The sequence below is a fragment of the Euprymna scolopes genome, chromosome 19, assembly GCF_053919585.1.
Source record: "Euprymna scolopes isolate OS-2025 chromosome 19, ASM5391958v1, whole genome shotgun sequence".
NCBI lineage: Eukaryota > Metazoa > Mollusca > Cephalopoda > Sepiida > Sepiolidae > Euprymna > Euprymna scolopes.
This window is the reverse complement of record NC_136500.1, coordinates 34,693,217-34,714,946: the sequence shown is the minus strand read 5'-3', so window position 1 is coordinate 34,714,946 and position 21,730 is coordinate 34,693,217. Positions and strand designations below refer to the sequence as shown.

General features: G+C 36.1%; 1 protein-coding gene across 1 annotated transcript; it reads left to right on the top strand.

Annotated features, from left to right (window-relative positions):
* The first annotated feature begins 15,912 nt into the window (after positions 1-15,912).
* On the top strand, positions 15,913-18,726 carry LOC145303510 (radical S-adenosyl methionine domain-containing protein 1, mitochondrial-like). The gene has a single exon (XM_080144943.1). It carries the CDS (start codon positions 17,298-17,300, stop codon positions 18,708-18,710), a length of 1,413 nt encoding a protein of 470 aa, XP_080001069.1. The 5' UTR covers positions 15,913-17,297; the 3' UTR covers positions 18,711-18,726.
* Positions 18,727-21,730: the final 3,004 nt, after the last annotated feature.

The following is a 21,730-nucleotide window of genomic DNA, read 5'->3' as shown; positions in this document are numbered from 1 at the left end:
GAAGGTGAAGAAATTAATGTTTTTAGTCAATTTTTCGATATTTATCATCTGAAAAGTCGAATTTCAAAACTATACTGATCTTGGTAAAATCCGTCGCGTCTGTCAAAAGTTTTAGGCAGACATGCAAACATACACACATACACACATACATACATTTATTTATTAATAACTAAAGATTTTGGACCCAAATCGATTAATATGCTTGCCCTATCTCTGAATATCCTTTATGTAAAAATGTAGTATATTGAGCAATTTTATTTGGTTGGGATCTTATATAAAATATTATCTCCAAAAAATATTTTGTAAGGCTTGAAACCGTAAGATTCATTAATCTGTGATCTAATTCATCTCATTATTTTGGAGGTATATATTATATATATATAGTTTTGAATAGAGGCCACACATGTTGCTGACCATTCCAAATCGAAAATGCTGGAAGGGTCATATTCAAATAGATCTTTACCTTAATGGCTATACCCGTGCCCCTCCCCCAGCTCACTCATGTTTTCTATCATTAACACTGAGGAAGATCGAAGGATCGGTCGAAAATTATGTGCTTTTTAAGGAAACATTCTTGTTTTTTCAAAAGACTTTTTGTATTCCTACACGTCAACACACAGGAAATAAATACAGAAATGATATAAACATTTATATATTTTTCGTATTGATTTTTTATTCATACATATATATATATATATATATATATATATATATATATATGTAAAATTTTAGTCATTCAATGAATTAAAAAATTTATGACGTGAAATGTTGGAGTTTCAGATCAAAAGATTTTTATTATTCTATGTAAGACAAAGAATACATTAGAAATATTTTAACGCCTTATCCTATAGGATTTTGATGTCTACCATCTCTTCAGAGAAGAAAATATTAGTAAATAGTTATAATGGTTTACACCTTATTTGCTAAAGTCAGTGAGACATGGAAAATCACAATTAAAAATTGATTGAGGAATTAAAAGTCATAGAGTAAGGGAAGTTAAAAAAAAAGATATAAATATATATATATATATATATATATATATACATTTATTTATTTATATATATATATATATATATATATATATATATATATATATATATATATATAATTACCGTTTTATCTGCTTAGTTATGCATGTTTCGATTACCGAATCATATCAATGATCCAATAATTTCATCAGACTTTACAGAAATAATTATCATGATTAGGAAAAATGATATCAGAAAAAGCACAAAAAAAGGGGTATAAAGTAAGGTACGTATTGAGCACGTTTGAAGCCAAATAACTGCATTGCGAAATTTTTTATAAAATAAACGAATGTTTATTTTTTAAGAAATATATTTCGGAGATATACTCCTTTGTCAATCTATATATATTTTTTTTCTCTCTTTTTCTTTGCCATGATGTCGAGTGGAAGAATGTTCAATGAATTAAGTCCACGTGATGTTAGCTGCAGTTTTTTTTATGTAATCGGATAGAGAGAGGGAGAAAGAGAGAGAGAGATAAAAAAACATGTTGGCATGCTAGAACATTTTCATCCTAAATTCTCTGCAATTATACACAATGTAGAGACTATGAATAAATAGAATTATGTCTAATAGTTAAATGAAATAATGAGAAATCGTAAGAAATTAATTAATTAATTAACGTGCGTTTTTTAAAGGAATATGCAAATTAGTTAACCTTCATGAAATCGTTCTTGTATCCATGTCTGAGTATATTAAGACGTGTTGCGAGTTGCATTTCAGTAAAAAGAGAAAAGGAACTGGAACGAAGATTTGAAAGAGGACACGAACACGCGTGTGATGGGTATAAAGAGAAGTATATTTTTTTTGAGACAGGAGGAGGAAGCAGGGAGTGAAAAAAGGGATTATGGGATTAAAACGTAAAAGGGAGGTAATCATGAAAGGATCTATGACAAAAGTTATTGTACTTACTTTCAACACCCCCCCCTTGGTCTCAGCATATTATTTATTTATTCATTATTTTTTTTTTATAAAAAAAAAAAGATATGTTAGAGCCGATTAGTGTCAGTTTAGGGTCCGAATAGAAACTTTTTAAACTTGTCCAGCTTCGTCCGGGTTGGAGGCTTTGTCATGATGTCGGCGATCATGTCTGCTGTAGGACAGTAAATTAATTGTATTTTGTTATTATTCAGAGCTTCTCTGATAAAATGGTACTTAATGTCGATGTGTTTGCATCTCTGCTGATGAGTGGGGTTCTTAGAAAGCACTATAGCGCTTTGACTGTCTCTGAATATTTTGATAGGAACGTGTTCTTGGTGTGGATCTACTCCTTTAGTTTGGTTGTACTTATTTGCGATGAACCTGGCCTTGTATTTAGGGGACCCGTCAACGTTTTCTTTGATTTTATACACCCATCTACTGCTTACTGTCGTTCTGCCATTGGGTAAGGGTGTTAGATGGTATACATTGTTTTTCTTTAGGGAGCCAATTTCTTCCCGCATCGCTTGGATCCAGTGGTGTGTCGCTGGGGAAGTCACAGCTTCTCTGTAAGGGCGGGGTATGCCGTGTGCGGCCTTGTAGCAATAGTCAGTGTTGATTAATGTGTGGCCGCTCCCATCCTGGACTGCTGTCACATAGTCTTCTAGGTAGCTGGGCATTTTGTGCTCGTGCATCGGGTATCTTTGCGTACAACTAGTTTCTACTGTAGACTCGATTTGTTTGTCGGTATCGAACCGTTCAGGGTTTTTCCGTGACTTTAAATTTTTTATTAAGTTTCTTGGGAGAAAATGTGCATCATCATCGCTTAATGAGTGAGTTTGTGTTTGAGTGTGTTGGTCGTTGGTGTTGTTGGTGAATTTTATCAGTCTGTGTTTACACACTTTCCCGTTTTCTGGGTGGTAGATAAGATATCTCGGGCTGTTTCTATCATATCTGATGAAGATTCCCCTCTGGCATCTTGGTTTCTTTTTATGTTGGAGTATGCATATCAAGGTGAACCAAAAATGTGCATCCTTGATAAGTCTGGTTTTCTCCCAGACTTATCATATATTTGAGTTGAAATTCGATATATGATATGTTTAACACATCTCCAATTTGGTTCTTAGCCACTAAAATAGCTGCTAAAGGGGTCAAAATTGAAAAAAAAACCATTGACCTTGGCATGGCGTAAGTTGACTATACATGTTTTTTTCTGTGCATGCGTTAATTAAAACTTATAGGTTAAACAACATTATATTTTGCAGTTTTTGTATACATATGGATTTAGGTTATATGCTAATGGGAGCTAAATGTTTTGGTTTTGATTCTAGCTGATGGCATATAAGTCATCTTTTTTAAAACTCTAATATATATATATATATATATATATATTCAAGGCCCAGAGGCCACTCGAGGATAATGGTTAATGTGTATACATTAGTCAATGTGATTATAGCGTAGTAAACATAGGTAGTGGAATTTTTGTAAGTTAGATTGGATTAGGTAGGGGGACGGTTCATCAAGAACGGCACAGATAAAGAGTATGGGAAACTATTGATAGTGATTTTGGCTAGACAAGTGTTTTTAGAGAAAGAGGACCATAGATTGAAGCTCAGACGAGCACCTGCCATGGATATAATGATAAAGCAGAGACAGGCTCGCAACGAGAGAAAGAGATTGCAGGGAAGAGAAAAGCGCCCCCCCCCACTAAGCTATGAAGTCTATTTTGAACTATGTCAAGGCAGGATAAGCTGCTTCTAGTAGCTCCAGCCCAGATGTGGTAACAATAAATACGACATGTGCATGAATTAAAATTTAATATTTAAGTGTATTTTATGACAAGGCAGCCTGCTAGCATCTTTACAAAGCTGATATAGGATATAACCAAGCTAAACTACCAAGCACTGCATCCTTACAGTTTTGAAACTATTCAATTTAATAAGCCTCTCCAGACAGCGATGACAATTTCACCTAACAAACTGTCCGACTCCAGATGTCACGCAATAACATCTGTTGATGAGAACCACACAAACATTTCCGTTCTCAACAGAATTCACTTTTATAAACATATGTTCATTCAACTTTCTTCCCAACCAACAAAAATTATCGAAAATCTATGCTGGATCTCAATCGATTGAATTATGTATCACTATTGGTTTTACCCTACATTCCACAGTGTCGCATCTGCCAATATCCTATATACCTACAACCCCAGCATTAGTTCATGCACAAAGTATTTTTGTCGCATCTAGACTGGTGCACTAACCAATAGTCTCTCTCTTGGTCAGTGTGCAAAAACGAGTCTTAATCTAACATCTTCCGTACTGTCTACCAAGCTCCAAATCCAGTCCCATCACCGCAATATTGTATCATTGTTCTTGTTTTACAAATACTTGCACAGAATGTGTTCCGATGAGCTTACTGTGCTTGTACCCCCAGCACAAATAGCTCCTCCCCAGCCAACTCGAATAGCAACATAATCACTGTAGCCATCTCCAGATATAACATTGCCGTTGCAAACAAACAAAAGAAAGGAATAAGAATCATTTTTTTTTTAACAAAAGTTTTTATTATTTTCCCATCTCGACACCGCTTAAAAGTCTCTCGCCACCGTCCATTTCACCCGGCATACACTTTTCATTTTCCTCCAATCGCATGCCGGCCCATTCTCGTTCATGACTTTACATATCCATTTTTCTTTGATGCGCACCTTTAAAAAGATATAAAGGATACTTTCAGGCGTTAGTAGCTTTCTAGCACGGTAGAGAGAACCTACCTTCTTCGCAACGGCCCTGGCAATGTTCTCAATGTAATTGTTCCAACTCATGTTTCCTGTTAACGTTAGGCCAAGGAGTTTAAAAGATGTACTTTCAGATAAAGAGTCATTGGCCATTGCTATTGGCGGTAGGGAAGGGTTCTTGTAATTATTGAAGGAAACAAGTTTAGTCTTGGCAGCATTGAAGGTAACCATCCATTTTTGTCCCCCATTCCACTATGCATCGGAGGTCATCTTTCTAGTGTTTCTGTCAGGGAGGTCATTTATGAATATTAAGAATAGCAAAGGTTCAAGGATAGACCTCTGAGGCACTCCCGCATTTATATCATATTGTTTAGTTGTACGACCGTCAAGGGCAATCTGGATTTTTCTCTTATCCAAGAAGGATCTAATTATGTTAAGTATTCTTCCAGTGATGCCGTATGATCTGATTTTCTTGAGAAGACCCTCATGCCATACCCTGTCAAAAGCCTTAGATATATCTAGAGCTACCCTCCCCCGCTTTATCCAGTGACTGGTATATACGTTTTGAGATTACAGTTAGGATGTCTGCTGTGGAACGGGCTTGCCTAAATCCATATTGTTGGTCAGTCAGTAGTTTAGCATCTGTAAGGTGATTAACTAGAGCTTATATAATTATGGTCTCAAATATTTTGGCGAAAAGTGGGAGGAGGCTAATGGGGCGATAATTTACTGGGTTAGTTCTTTCGCCGGAATTCTTGAAAACTGGCACTACTGGCAGGCAGGAAAGCAAGATTCATTAAGGCATTTGTTGTAAAGTTTGGAGAGAACTGGAGCTACTTCGGTGGCACACTTTTTTAATAGCACAGCCGGGATGAGATCAGGTCCACATGCTTTTGCAGTGTCAAGATTTCTTATGATAGCATGCACCTGAGCAGGGGTGATTTTCAGATCATCTAGTGTGGCATCTGTCTGCAAAGGAAAGTTAGGGAGTGAGTGGTTAGCAGAGTTCAGTGTGGAGTTGGAGGCAAACAGTCTGGCAAGCAAGTTAGCCTTCTCAGTTGCTGAGCAAACAACCTCATGATTATTGGATGGTGGGGGAATTGTTGATTGCCCATTATTTACTACACTGTTGTAGATTTTCCAGAAGTCTCAGGTTCCTAATTTCTGTGCTTTGATGCGTTTTTGGGTTGTCACTATTTCTTTCTTACAGTTACTTCTGGCTTCTATGTACTTCTGTCTGTTTGAACTGGACTTATGTCGGTTAAATCTGCGGTATGCATGCTGCCTTTGTGCTATGGCAGCTGCACAAGTTGAAGTGAACCATTGGGGAGAGTGGGGTTTGCTCTAGAATTTGCGTGTGGGAACATGTGCTTCAATTGCCGCTTTGAACTATTCAGTGATCTCATTAGCACAATGTTCAGCAAGAAGTGAAAAGATATTTGACCATGGAGCGTTCCTGATGAGGTCCCTGATGGCTTCCCAGTCAGCCTTTTTATAATATCTTGTTGTTTTGAGCAGTGGCTCTTCAGTTTTGGCTTTATAGTTTAGGGCGATTTCAACCATTACCACTGCATGATCAGCGTTCCAAGAGGGCTGTGGGCATTCGTTACACAGCCATTGGGAACTGTGGTCAGAAACAGGTCTAGAAGTGATGCATGTTGTTCTTGCTGGTCTGAGAAACGGGTTGGAAACGTAACCATCCGTGATAGGGAATGAGATATAGAGAAGTTACGTGTTGTGGTACCAGCTGCGTCTGTGTAAGTAGAAAATCCAAGCCAGTTGCTGTGGTGGACATTGAAGTCACCAAATACATGAACTTGTGCACTAGTGTCGAGGGAAAGTGCTGTATTTATGCTGTCAGAAACTTTGTTTATTAGGGCACAGTCCTGGGTCGAGGGAGATCTGGATCTATCACATATTTCCCTATAATCGCAGTGTTCCTCCTTCATATTCTGATCTTCCTCTTCTGCCTTGCCCCATTCTACTTCTTCCTCTTCTAACTCGTCCCTCTCTACTTCTTCCTCCGCAGTCTCATTCTGCAGTAACTCTTCTGTTACGTCAATAATGGCCAGCTCTGAAGGCATTTCCTCATCCGATTGTTCTCCTTGGGATCTTATTTGGTCAGCAAGAGCTAGAACACTGTTCCTATTTTCTTTATTTAATATTGCAGTATTATGTCCTTTCTGCATAATAAATTCTGCTGTCTCGGTTTCCGTATTCCTGTTTCTTTTGTACTACATCTTTTGATTTGTGGCATATGACATAGTTAAAGGGGATCTGAATTGTCTGTCCACTAATGCAGATGGATTTTCTGGCCTGCCTGCATGCAGAATTGTTCTATAACTTAGTAATAATCTTGGTAGGAAAGCATTGATTTTCTCCTTCTGTTGTATGCATGCTTTTATGTCCTTCTTTACCGTCTGGACCATCCTTTCCACTATCCCATTACTTTGAAAGTGATAGGAAGGGGTCTTGTAAGGTCTGCATCCTATTTTCCTTAGTCATTCATGCAAATCAGCATCCACAAATTCTGGCGCATTATCCATCACCAGTGTTCTTGATATCTCGTTTCTCGAAAATATTACTCTTAATATTTGTTTTACGGTGGTACTTTTTTTATCAGGTACTTTTACCACTTCAGGCCAACCTGAATATACGTCTAATAATATTAATAATAGTCCTATCTCATTGACATAGGCATGATCCATGTGTATTCTGCTCCACGATTCTGCTTCTCGAGGCCACACATGTATTTTTTTTGCTTGAAATTCCTGAGTTCTATGCATTTTTTGCATCTTTTTACATAGTCCTCTACGTCTCTTGAGTACCCCGGCCACCATGCTTCCAATTTTAATCTTCCTTGCATAACTATCACACCACAATGTACGTCATTGTATACACTTTTTATAACCTGTCTCCTCTGTCCTCTGTGTTTCTGGGGGAACTACCAAGTCTCCATTACAGTTTACCAGTTTATGTCTTATTTCTTTGAATGGTCTTTCAGCCATTGAACAAATTCCCCAGCGATTTTCTTTTATCCTCAACACTATTCTATTTAACACTGAGTCATTTGTAGTTTCAGTAGCCATTTTATCTACAGATATTACATCGGTTTCTACAAGGTGCAGGAATGTGTCTTCAAATTCCTCATCGTTTTTGTCCTTATCATCTCTATAAAACCTCAATCTAGATAAGGCATCAACGTGTGGTATCGTATTCCCTTTAACATAATCAATGTCAAAGTCAAATACCATCAGTCTGATCGCCCAACATAATATTCTGGGCATTGTAACTTTCGGTAGTTCTTTTCTTGGATTGAAAATAAATTCCAGTGGTCTGTGCTCACTTTTCAACAAGAATTTTTTTCCCATCAAGAACTGTCTTGCTCTGTCCGTTATCCACACTAAGGCTAGTGCCTCCCTTTCTATATTAGAATAATTGTGTTCAGTCGTTGTTAATCTCCTCAATAAGTACATTACGGGATGACCATCTTGTGACAAAATACCAGATATGGAATGCTCACTAGCATCAGTAGTTAAAGTTATGTCCTTTTTAGGGTAAAAAATTTTATTGGCTTTTTCGCCAGAATCTGTTTTAAGTTTTCAAAGGCTTTCTGTTGGTGTTCTAACCAAATGAATTCCGCATTTTTTTTCTTTACTTCGCAAATGGTTTTGTCAACTCATTATATTTTGGTACATATTTTCTATAAAATTTTACCAAACCCAAGAAAGACTTCAACTCCTTTTTATTTTGTATTTTTTGGTGTAGCCACTTTTAGAATTTCCTCTATTAGCGCTTCATCTGGAGAGATCCCTTCCTTTGATATTGAGTAACCCAAAAATGATATTTCATTACTGTTGGTTACACACTTTTTTGTATTTACTGTTATGCCAGCGTCTCTTAGCCGGTTCTCTTAGTATATTTTCAGTTTATTTTTTCATTTAAATCATCTTCATTTAAATCTCCAACACATATATCGTCCTGATAACAGATGGTATTTTCAACATTTCCTATTACTTTTTCAATAGCTTTTTGAAAAATTGCTCTTGCCGTTTTTATGCAATACGGTATCCTTTTCCACCTTAACAGGCCTATAGATGTGTTTATCGTCATCACCTCTTTAAAATTTCCATCTATGGGTATTTGGTAGTAAGCTGATCTTCGAAATAATTTAATTCCGGCAAGTTTGTATAAAGCTACTTCCACATTTGGAATAGGGTACAAGTTGGCGCAAACTTTATGGTTCACCCTATTTTATAATCTTCACAAATTCTCAAGTCACCGTCTTTTTTTTTAATACCACAATGCGTGATGCCCATTTACTTCCTCCTGAAGGGGCAGGTTCTAATAAGTTTTCCTTTATTAACTTTTGCAACTTAGCTATTATTAACGGTAATAAATGCACTGGGACTTTTCTCGCTTTGTAGTAGGAGGGGGGGACATTTTCTTTTAATTTCAGGTTAGCTTCATAATTTTTTAATTTTCCTGTTTTTTCCATTTCTATCTCATTAATCAACTTCATTGAATTTATTTTTAATACGTCATTCTCCAATAGTCCATGTGTTTTTCGGCAATTTGTAACTATAATGGGTACTACTTCATATTTTTCTTTTAGTTCTATTGAACCTTCAAAGTAACCCATAATTGCTATAACCGAGCCATCAAACTGACGTAATTGTACGTTGCTTTTTTTAAAACGGTTTTCCCATTTTTCCCCACAAATTTCTGGGTATTATAGTCACTTCACTGCCAGTGTCTATTTGCATTTCAACAACACAATTGTTGATTTTCATTTTTATTTTTGTATCTCCATTCCTTGATCCAGTATTTTGTATATTATCCTTCTTTACATTAAAAATTGTCTATTTTCATCCTCTATTCTTTCCACATTTTTCGTTTTGCATACTTCTTTGAAGTAATTCTTTTTTTAAACACTTTGAACATCTTTTTCCAAATGCTGGGCATTTTTCATTTCATGAATTTGTCCACAGTCACAGTATGTACAATTTTTTCTTTTCGTTTTTATCGTATGTGTTTCAACCATTAATTCTTCGTAGGAGTTACTGTTATTTTGGTTGTAGGTATGTATTGTATACATTCCAGACACATATTCAAGAGCATGTTTGTAAGTTGTAACTGTTCCATTAGCTTATATCTATGTGTCGAAGTATGCACACCTTCAATTAATCTTAGTTGAATTAACTCTTCTTCTGTTGTCAGTTCTTCTGTTCCTAGTTTTTCAAAGTCACAGTATTTACTCGCATGAAACCGGTGTAAATATTTTACTATCGGTTCATCCACTTCCTGCTTCATTGCCATAAATTTGGTCCTTTCTGCAATCACCAGTCTTTTCTTTGGCCTCATGTTTCCCTTGATAACTTGACTTATTTCTTCAAAAGTCATTTCTTCTAGTTCTCGAGGCTAAACCATGGTATCAACCTTCATAACTGCTTCACAACCAGCGTTAGCCATGAACAAGTTGGTGATTTCATTCTCCCCTCCTTGTTTTTTGTTATCTTTCTGCTTTTTACATCTCGCATTAGCAGCAAAGCAACAAATCCACGTAGCTATGCATTCTGGGTTTCAGAGACCAGAGAACGTCTTATCAGTGACGCCATTGATATGTCATGTATAATGCTAAGCAAGCGTTCAACAACCCAACTGTTCTAGTTGGTGTTGGTTTATAAATATGAGCTGCTTATATGTAAATTATACTTAATTCGCATATCACTACACCCATCAAATACAACGATTAAACCGGACAACCACCCAAACAAAACTAATTCACCTCCTCCCTTGAGGCTAGCATTCACAAATATCCGTGGGCTTAGAAGTAATCTAGATGAAGTAGAGTTTTACCTCTTAGTAAACCCCCCGGGTATTTTAGCATTAAGTGAAACAAACCTACCCTCCTCAATCCCCTCTAACTATTTTAACATGACAGGATATCTTTCTCTCTGCCATAAAGACTTGGATAAATATATGCACAGGGTTGGAGTCTATATTCGAAACATCCTCTCTTTAACTAGAGAGCAGCATCTGGAATCGGATGATCAGGCCTTTATGTGTTTTTGACTAGCCCTTCATCACTGCGTTAGTTACTTATATTTTCTTTACGGTTCTTCCTCAAGTCAGGACTAATCGATCATGTATCTGATAGTAAAGATGCAGCACTCTCCTGTGATAGTAACACCCAAATACATATGTTGGTGACTTTAATGTTCACTATAAAGAATTGGTTTACTTTCTCAGATTACACAGATGCAACTGGACGCTCTACTTATAGCTTCTCAATAGCTCATTTTCTCACACAATCATATTTCCAACCCACCTCCCAGATCCTGACCGTCAGCAAGCTTCACTTCTAGACCTATTTCTTACCACAGTACCTGAGGATTGTGTGTTCACTTGGAAACGCAGACCACTTAGTGGTATCAGTAGACATCGCACTTAAAACTCAACCCCAAGGTGAGGAGTCAATTCTCAAAACGACAAGATACTACAAAAGGGCTGACTGGGAAGCCATCAGAGAACATATCAGAGATTCTCCATGAACCGATTCTTCTATCTTCCTGCTGAGCAGTGTGCCAATGAGATAAATAAATGGTGTACAGCAGGCATTGAAGCACATGTCCTTACACGGAAGTATTGTAGTAAACCCCACTCATCCCTATGGTTCACTACAGATTGTGCAGCTGCCATTGCACAAAGACAGCATGCATTCTGCCAGTTTGTACGTCATAAGTCAAATAAAATAGGCAAAATTTATAGATGCTATAAATCATTGTAAGAAAGTAATAACCTCAGCCAAAAGAAGGCATGCTGAAATAACCATTAGATGCATAGAATCGTAGAAGATAGGAACTCGCAATTTCTGGAAAATTTATAATAGTGTAGTGAATAAAGGACAATTAGTAATTCCCCCACTAGACAACAACCAAAAAGTTGCATGCACGGTAATTGAAAAGGCAGAACTGCTTGCTTGGCGATTCACCTCCAACTCCACCCTAGAGCCAACAAACAACTCCCTTAAATTTCCTTATGCGAACAGAAGCCACAATTGATGATCTGAAAATCACCCCTTCTCATGTCCATGATGTCATAAAAACTCACCTTTTCTCATGTCCATGACATCATAAAAAACTTGGACACCTCCAAGGCATGTTGGCCTCATCTCATCCCTGCTATACTAATTAAGAAATGCTCAGTTGAACTCGCCTTGTACTTTCCAAACTCTACAACAAATGCCTTGCTGAATTCTGCTTCCTTAATAGCTGGAAGATGGCCTCTGTAGTACCAGTGTACAAGAATTATGGCGAAAGGACCGACCCTCTCAATTATCGCCCTATGAGTCTCCTCCCCCTCTTCACTAAATCTGAGATGCTAATCAATCAAGCATTATTCCACCACCTAATCTTTTTTCTGACAGACAGTATAGATTTAGGAAATGTTCTATTACAGATATTTTAACAGTCATCTCTGAACGCATATACCATGCACTGGATAAGGCAGGTGAAGCTAGAATTGTAGCCCTCGATATATCCAAGGCTTTTGATAAAATCTGGCATGAAGGGCTGCTAATAAAAATTAAATCATATGGTATAACTGGACGTATACTAAATATAATTAGATCCTTCTTAGACAATAAGACCATTCAGGTTGTCATTGATGGGCGTTTATCCAAGCAGCATAATATTAATGTGGGAGTACCTGATGGGTCGATCCTTAGACCATTATTATTCCTGATATTCATCAATGACCTCCCCGATAACATTGAGTCCAAAATGGGTATATTTGCTGATGATACAATGCTCTATAACATGCATGAAGGAAGAATAGATGTACACAAATCTAAGACAATGGATGAATCCTTTGAAAATGACTTCCAATCTGTAATTGAATGGGGACGTAAATAGATGGTGGCATTTAATGCTAATAAAACTAAGCTGCTTTCCTTTAACAATTACAAGAAGCCTCTCCAACCATCGATATCTATGACAAATAACTCTCTACCTGAGAATTTTTCTTTCAAACTCGGCTTAACATTCACAGGAAATATGAACTGGAATAAACACATTGAGGACATTGCAAAGGCTTCTGTAAGGAAGGTGGCCTCTCTCTATTGAGCTAGAAAACTACTCACACCTGAGAGTATCCTGTACCTCCATAAGGCCACCATTCGCCCATGTATGGAGTATTTTTGCCACATCTGGACTGGTGCATCAACCACTAGTCTCTCCCTCTTTGATAGGGTGCAAAAAAGGGTCTCAAATCTAATAGGTCCCACTTTGTCAACTAGGTGTAGTGGTACACTAGAGACATTAAAATGGATGGATAAGGAAGATTTCAGTTGCGCATACATTTGTCGTATCCACCCATGCAAATTCTGCAGAAGTAAAAAGTAAAACTGTGCCTTTTCGCGTGGACGTAGAACAAGGTAATATCAAGTGACAGGGGGTCCATTTTCTGTCCAATCAGCACTCGAACAAAACACTTTCTAAAATCTTTTTCTAACAGCTTTCGCTGGGAGCTACCCCAAACGGTATAAAAAAAACACTGCAGTTCAGGATGCAGTACCATGAGAAAGCAACTCACTGCACGACTCCGTAAAATCACCAACATGACTTCACGCATCTTTTCTTCTTGGCTTCTTTTCTCCTTGCTGGCTGGCAGCAAACCGCCCGGGGGTTTTGGCCCCAGGCTAAGCAATACGGCACAAACACAAAGGGAAAAATATTTTTTTGCCGCTCAACATTACTTGTTTTTCGAGCAGAGCAGAATAACTATTTGGACAATTGACTCGGTCACATTTATGGAGCAAAATAACCACACTACTGTAACTAACTAATATAACAAAATTTTTAATTCCTTTTGTTAAAAAGAAGAAATATTTTATTTAAAAACTATGATTTCCTCAGTCGGAGGAGGTTTCTCTTTTCATCTGTTGTTACAGGCCTTTTACTCAAGTTCTATTTGACTCTCTGTAAGAAATACATATTAAGTTCTCACGACTATGCATGATTCTAAAAATCTAACATTTATTCCCAAGAACTATGAAGATCTCGTAAATCATTTAATGACTTAATCTTTCTCTCTCGTGAAAAAGATTCTTACACGATTAAAATATTTACATATTTCTTACACGATTAAAATATTTACATATTTCTTACACGATTAAAATATTTACATATTTCTTACACGATTAAAATATTTACATATTTCTTACACAATTAAAATATTTACATATTTCTTACACAATTAAAATATTTACACATTTTAATTGTGCACTTCTCTAGTTTATATGAATAAAATAAATTAAATTTTTACTCAAAATGACTCCTCATGTAATGTTTAAGATAAGAAACATTTTAAATGCCTTATTTTTTGTAAGAAATTCTACAATTATAAGCCTGAAGAGGACTAGGATATATAAATCCTAATCCCGTTACAAAAGAAAAATAATGAAACGAATGGAATTGAAGGAAACAAAAACTCAATTGATGGATAAGATAAACGTGTCGTTTATTTGAAAGAATGAATGTTTTAGATATAACACGTGTTCATGTCCGCGCGGGTGTAACCATCGTTTGTTGCGGGACTGGTGGTGTAGAAAGAAAAGGAAATGCGTGTTCATCTCACTATCGTTTGTTCGCACGTTAGAAGAGAAATGAGTAATGCCGTAGAAATGAGAATGATAGTCCAGCATGTAGACAAAGACAAAGGATAGAGGGTTGACATCAGTTAAACTGTGCGCCATGTTAGAAGTCAGCTACGCGGTGGTGTTCTCTGGGGCAAGTTGTATACATAGAGAGAGAAAGAGTGAGAATGTTAATCCAGTTCATGGAGAGAGAAAGCGTATAAAGTGTACGTACTGTTTGTTAGCTTTTTGTTCCACATAGTAGCAAGTGGTGTGAGGCATGCGCATGCGCGTGCCTGCTGAAACAGTGGTGGCTGGTGCGCTGACCACTCACCTCGGAAGGTGGGTTCGAAAAGAAAGATGCTGCTTATTGCTCTTGCTTTTATAATTGTTTCCAGTGGTCTTTTGCGCATGTGTGGATTTCCTTTGAAAGGGGAAGTGACGTCGCCCATGTGTGCGTATGTGTGCGCGTATATGTGCGTATATGTGAGTACATGTGTGTATGTTAGAGTGTGTGTGTATACACGTGAATGTGAGTGTATGTACGCGAACGTGAATATATGTACGTGTGTGGACGTGCGCGCATATGTTTGTGTGGGCGTATGTATATGACAAGTAATATGGCTTGAAATGTGAACGCATGTTTTTGTGTGAGACTAGAAAAGGCTCACGCAAGTCTCTCATTGGCTAATCAGCTACTTATTGTCTTTGTTAAACAATAAGACAATCAGATTGATCGAGATTTTAACTGTCAAGTGATGGGTTTGGTGGGTTTTTGAAATCCCTTTTTTTTTTTCTTTTTTTTTAGCAGCTGAAGAAGAAACATGGAACTCAACTCTCTCTGGATATAAGGTATTTGGGTGCCTCTACTCTTTGTCTCCTTGAGACTTTATTTTTAAAGCCTAACTGATTAGGCTAAGTTATTATTACATGCGTCTCCCAGAGACTTTTTAAGGTTGGAATTATTCACCTGTCTTTAATGACTTTTTCTTCCAATGAACATGCTTTGTGAACTTCTGTGATGTCGACTAGTCGAGAATTGAAGCTTTCATCAAAAGGTATCATACGAACCCCTTCAAACGGCTGTAATTAATCCGATCTTCGAACAGTGCTGAACCCAAATTCCAATTCCTGCTGAAGATAAAGAACTATTACCTTTCGAGGTTGTTACCAGTTTTATTCAAAGGCAAAATAGGCATTTCCTTTTTTTTTTTTTCTTTTTTTCTTTTTTGCCACGAAGAATGAATAAATTTTGTTAAATTTTAGAGTTATGCTTTGTTGTAATTGTTGTTAATTTTTTGCTGTCTTGGAGCAAAAACAGGTGAGAAGAAAATTCTTACACTTTTTCATATCACCTGGAAACCCTATTTTAGCGACATTACCTTGTTCTGCTGCTACACTTTTAGTCAATGTAGGAGAGATCTTTCTATACTAAGATAATTTGTATTTTTGCCTACTGCCAGAGTGCCGCTTTTTAGAGAGCTGCGCCCCCCCTATACACACACACACACACACACACACACACATTTTGCCTTCGTGGGGATTCAAATAAATTCATTTAGAGTTACTTCCCCTTTGTACATTTACAAAATAAAAAAATAAAAATTAACACATGACGACGCACGCACCACAAGAAATCAAACAAACAAGATATTTGGAAAATTTACTTCAGTTAAAATCCAAAAGAAGGTGCCATTCTGTGTAGAATACATAAAATATAGATACGTGTTAAATCGATTCAACGCTTTTTAAGAAAAAAATTGGCTCAGGTATTATTTTGTAAAACTCTTCGTTTCGAGATCACATTTCGTTTTGTTGGTTTCGTTTCTACTGTTTTTTTTTTGTTTTTTTGAACAAAAATATTTTTATTATGGAAATGCGGAAAATAAGACTTAGTCAAAAAATGAAAAGAATAAAAATTTATAGAGAAATTTAGATTTAATTATATTAAAATTCAACACAAAAAAGTTAAAGTTTTGTTTCTGCTAAAATCATTAACAAGGTCAACTAACAGCACATCGAAAAAACTAAAAAAAACTTAAAATTTTGTAATATTTAGTTCATAATTTTCAGTAAGTAAACATTTTAATTAATATTTGATACTAATTTTGGTTCAATTCAACCTACGTCCCCCGATATTTGCAAACGATTGTAAAAACTTTCTGCTGCGCGCCTGTCGACTAAGAAGCGGTGAATAATACCTTTTGTAAATTTAAATTAATTAAATAAATATTTTATTTAAATAAAAGTAGATTTTAAGTTTCCTTTCTTTTTCTCGACACGTTGGAAGTTTTGTACAAGAAAATAACTTTGTTAGGATCAACCAGTGTAGAAATCACCGAAATAAATCTCGTTTTCAATATTCCATTTTTGCCCCAGCCCACAGTGGGGGAGTTGGATTTTCCATGAAAAAAAAACAAAACAAAAAACAAACTGGTGTCTAACTTTGCCTTCGTTTGTACGCAAATAAATAGAGACGTAACTCCCTAGCCTTTTCACTAAGAGCAAAGTGTAGTATTTGTTCTGATACTACACTTAAATTTTTCCTGCCGATAAAGGAGAACTTTTAGACTGAGGTATTGGTAAATGTACATTTCAGGTGCGTAAATTATTATTATTATTTTTATTATTATTATAATATATGCATTTGTATTTTTGGTAAAACACATTATCAGACCTAAAGACTTAAATAAAACTAAAAAGTTTCATTTTTATTATTTTTTTCTTAAACTTAATATACAACAGCATTGCATGGAACATTGGCGGATATATTTTTTTTAATTATTAGACTAATATAATACCATATCTTTTTTTTTTAAGCCACATTCAACCCAAAGACTTAAATCAAACCATAAAAAGATATGCATATCATACAGATATTATTGGATCCTAAAAAAATACTTAACCTAGTAAAATAAAGAATATCATTTATTTATTCATTTATATTATATTTTTTAAAACCAAAATAAGAGAATCAATGATGCAGTACAAGATTCCTTTTCGAATTATATTTCAAAGAAAATTTAATTGCAGTTTAGTATTTGTGTCAAAGGTTAATAGGTCATTATCTCATCCTGTGTTTTTCACCCAACAAAAATGTTATTCAAATGTGTTAAAATATTCTTTTAATCTTGCTGAAGATATTAATGATTTAACTCAATCAGCTTCACTCTATGTCCATTGGCCTTATTGTGCTAAACGATGTACTTATTGTGACTTCAACAAATACGTTCGATCTGACATTGACCATAAGAGAATAACTAATTGCCTTGTAAGGGAAGCGACAACGCTCTTAAACCTAAGTGGTGTACAGAGGATTACATCTGTTTATTTTGGTGGTGGAACTCCAAGCTTAGCTGAACCTGATACTGTGAATAAAATTATTAAGACTATCCGGTCGACAGTTGACCTTCCAAAGCAAACCGAAATCACTCTTGAAGCAAATCCAACTGCTTTAGAATCCAGTAAATTGAAGGATTTTCAAAGTGCTGGTATAAACCGTCTCTCCATTGGTGTTCAGTCTTTGAGAGACGAAGATCTTCGGCTTTTAGGGCGAAACCATTCCGCGGCAGAATCTATTTCATGTGTGAAAGAAGCAATAAAACTCTTTCAAGGGAGAGTCTCGATGGACTTAATATTTGGTCGGCCAGGACAGACGCATGCTGATTGGTTGGCTGAACTTAACGAGGCCTTGACATTTTGTGATGATCATTTGTCCCTTTATCAACTGACTGTCAAAAAAGGAACTCCGCTGTTTAAACAAGTCTCATCTAATCTCGTTACTTTACCAGACGTGGATACTCTGGCTAATATGTACGAAGCTTGCGTTTATCTCTTGGAAAACAAATCATTTACCCGTTACGAAGTATCTAATTTTGCGCGCAATGGAGCTGAAAGTGTCCACAACATGTCTTATTGGGAAGGCAGGCAATACATTGGCATTGGTCCCGGGGCCCATGGCAGATTTGTTTGCAAAAACGGCAAACATTCAACAACTTATGAGGGACTAGCACTTTGTGAGGCTAGAGTTCAGACTCTTGAGCCACAGCGGTGGATGTCTGAGGTTGAATCGTTTGGACATGGCACGAGAAAAAGTGTAACTCTTTCTTTACAGGAAATGCTAGAAGAGGCTCTTGTAATGGGCCTTCGGACCAAACGAGGAATCGACAGTTCCTTGTGGAAGCAAAGAACTAATTTGAATCTGAAGGAAATTCTCTCAAACTCTCAGAGATTTGAAGAATTAACCCAACAAAACTTGATATATTTTTCAGATGATCGGTTAAAGGCCACAAAAAAAGGAATCAATGTTTTGGACAATATTCTTCCCGATTTATTAAATTCCATCCAAGAATATTGTGATAGACAAAAAGAAATGGAAATCGCAAAATAAAAGGATTTATTTTTTATGTTTTCTTTGTTATTTTTTTTTATTTTATTTATAAGCATTCCAACAAATTGCCTGTAAAAACTTTTTCTATGATTGAAGCATTCAGTTCAGAAAACTTTTGCCATTATCAACCAGCAGAGCGTTATAACTGTGCAAGACGATGTACTAATTGTGACTTCCACAAATATGTTCGATCCAACATATATATAAAGTAGTAATGTTCATTGGTCAACTCTCCTACAGCCCATCCTACTGGACCGATCATGACCAAACCTAACATGATAATGGTTTCCAACCTAGGAATGGTGTACACCATTTTTCAAGGTTATGGTCATATTTGGTGCGGCTCTTTATAAACTCCATAACCTAGGAATGGTGTTCACCACCATGATTACTGTATGTATTTGACATTGTCCAATAATATAATTATTACAATAGTATAATATACAACATCCACTTACTACAAGGAGACCATGAAGCGGGTATCCAAGCATACATCAAAGTCCCATGCAAAACGCGGGCCTGGTAAGGAAGGTGACAACACTATTAAACCTATAAATATAAATTTCTTCAAAATAGGATGTAATTAACGTTTTAAGAGAGTTATAGCCTTTGCTAGTGATTTGGGACCACTTCCATTGTCTTCCTCTATAAATTTTATTTAATGCACTTTTAGATTTAATGTTGATTCCCTAATCTTTCTTTCTACATGCAAATGTACAAAGACATTGAGTTATATGTATATATATTCAATTATTATAGTAAAAGAATAATTATATATATATATATATATATATATATAGTGCTGTCAAAAAGAAAGTCTGCACTTGCCATTTTTTTCAAAAGCCGCAAATTTAAGCTAAATTGAATGTAACTGTTTAAACAACCTATACCTCATTTGATTTGCTTTTTATTCCTCTATAATTTTACCTGGTCATATTTGACTTTTAATTGAAGTATTCTAGTTTTCACATCAATTTAAAAAAATAGCTTCAAATTGTGAAGTAAAAAAAAACAAAAAAACTCTGCAACAACAAATCAGCTTAAAACCTGCTTAAAATACCCACCTTTTAGCATCTCTTATCGTAATTGTTGTTATATAACATAACATTTAGTCCATAAACCCTGAATCTCTCTTAGTGATCATCAGGAGCTCATTAATCTCTACCTTTCTGGTGTATCCAATCAATAAATCAGCTGCAGATTGAAATGTGATGAGAAGCCAGTATGAATGACTGCAAAAGCACCAAAACACAGGCATTGTTTGTGATACTCCTAAATCTGGTCATCCTAGAGTTATTTCTGACAGGGAAGACAATGCTATCCAGATCTGCAGTCTCAAAAATGGATTTGAAACGGCTCCCCAAATCTAATAACAGCGTAATCTTGTTAAAAGGTGCTCTCTTTCTACAGTTAAGAGATTGGAGGAATTTAATTTGTGAGATGCAAGATACAAGCCAGTCATTTCTGTAAAGAACAAAGAGTGCTGTCTGGACTTTGTCAGAGGCAATGAAGATCATGACTCTTCATACAGGGCTCTACATTGCACTCGTGAGTGATTTTTCAAAGTGGTGACTAAAAATAATGAAACGCTTATCTTTTGGTGATTGTGTCTCTTTCACTGACAATCTTTTGAAGCTCACTACTGACTAAAAAATATCTTTTCAACATTTTTTTAAATAAAACGAACAAAGTTAAATTATTTAAACAATAAAAGTTTAATAGAACAATATACTCTTTTTTTTTTTAATGAAGGCTGTTTAAAAAAATATCTGAAGAAATTAAAATGTTTGTACCTTCAAGTATCAATATAAAATTTGTTGTATATTTAGAATTACACTTATTAAAAATAAAAACACAAAAAAGTCTTCATGATGTACATACCCATCACAGAACGATGTCATATTCTAAAAATCATGTGGGTTTGGCTAGTAAACGAAAATATTTAGTTGTCAAAGGTCAACTAAGGATAAATTTGTCCGTAGTGTCATATTAGTCTAAAGTGATTTAAAAAAAAATTTTTTTTTACATGGAGGTCACCGCTTATCAAGGCCCGGAAGCCACTCAGGGATAAGGGTTATTGCATGTACAGTAATCAATGGGATAGTATTGTAGTAATCGTTAGTATTGGAGTTTTGATAAAGTGTCTTACTTAAGGGGGTGGTTCATCAGGAATTTATTTATATTGGACTTGAAGACATCCAAGTTGTAGTCAGATGGGAAACAGGCAAACGGAACAGAGTTCCACAGGCGTGCACTTCTAAGAAAGAAGCTTTGTTCGTGGAATCTACGTTTTGATTTAGGCACAGATAAGGAGTGGGGAAAATTATTGACAGTGGTTTCAGCTAGACGGGTGTTTATCGTGAAAGATTGGCGAGGGGGGGACACGAGATTGGAGCTCAGACGAGCACTTGCCATGGAAATAACGATAAAACAAAGACAGGCTCGCAACGTCTCTTCTGTGGGAGAGGTTGCAAGGAAGAGAAAAGGGCATCCTCCACTATGCCACAAAGTCTATTTTGTACTCTGTCAAGGCAGGATAGGCTGTTTTTAGCAGCTCCTGTCCAGATGTAGCAGCAGTACTCCATCCTTGGACGTACTTGGCTTTTATATAGATAGAGAATTGCATCAGTAGTGAGACTTTTAGCGATGAAAGCAAATTTAATAGGCTAGGCAGTACGTCTGTCAAAGGAAGGACGAAGAATTTAATCCTAGGTGCATAGTTTCAACACTGCAAGGTGGTGGAGGTTCAGTTTTGGTGTGAGGCATTATTAGTGCCAATGGTCCAGGGCCTATAGGTTGCTTGCAAGGTCGATTTAATTCGACCAAGTACATTAATATGTTGACAGCATTTTCTACCCTACTTTGGCTGGAATTTGGATGATAATCCCATCTTCATGCAAGATAATACTTCCATTCACAGTTGGTAATATCAAAAGATTCCTTGAAGAGCATGATATTCAGTGTTTGGATTGGCTTGCACAATCTCCAGGCCTCAATCCTATCAAAAATGTATGGCATTA

Bases quoted from the DNA above. Each gene is read 5' to 3' on its own strand.
- LOC145303510 (XM_080144943.1), top strand. From the start codon at position 17,298: ATGATGCAGTACAAGATTCCTTTTCGAATTATATTTCAAAGAAAATTT.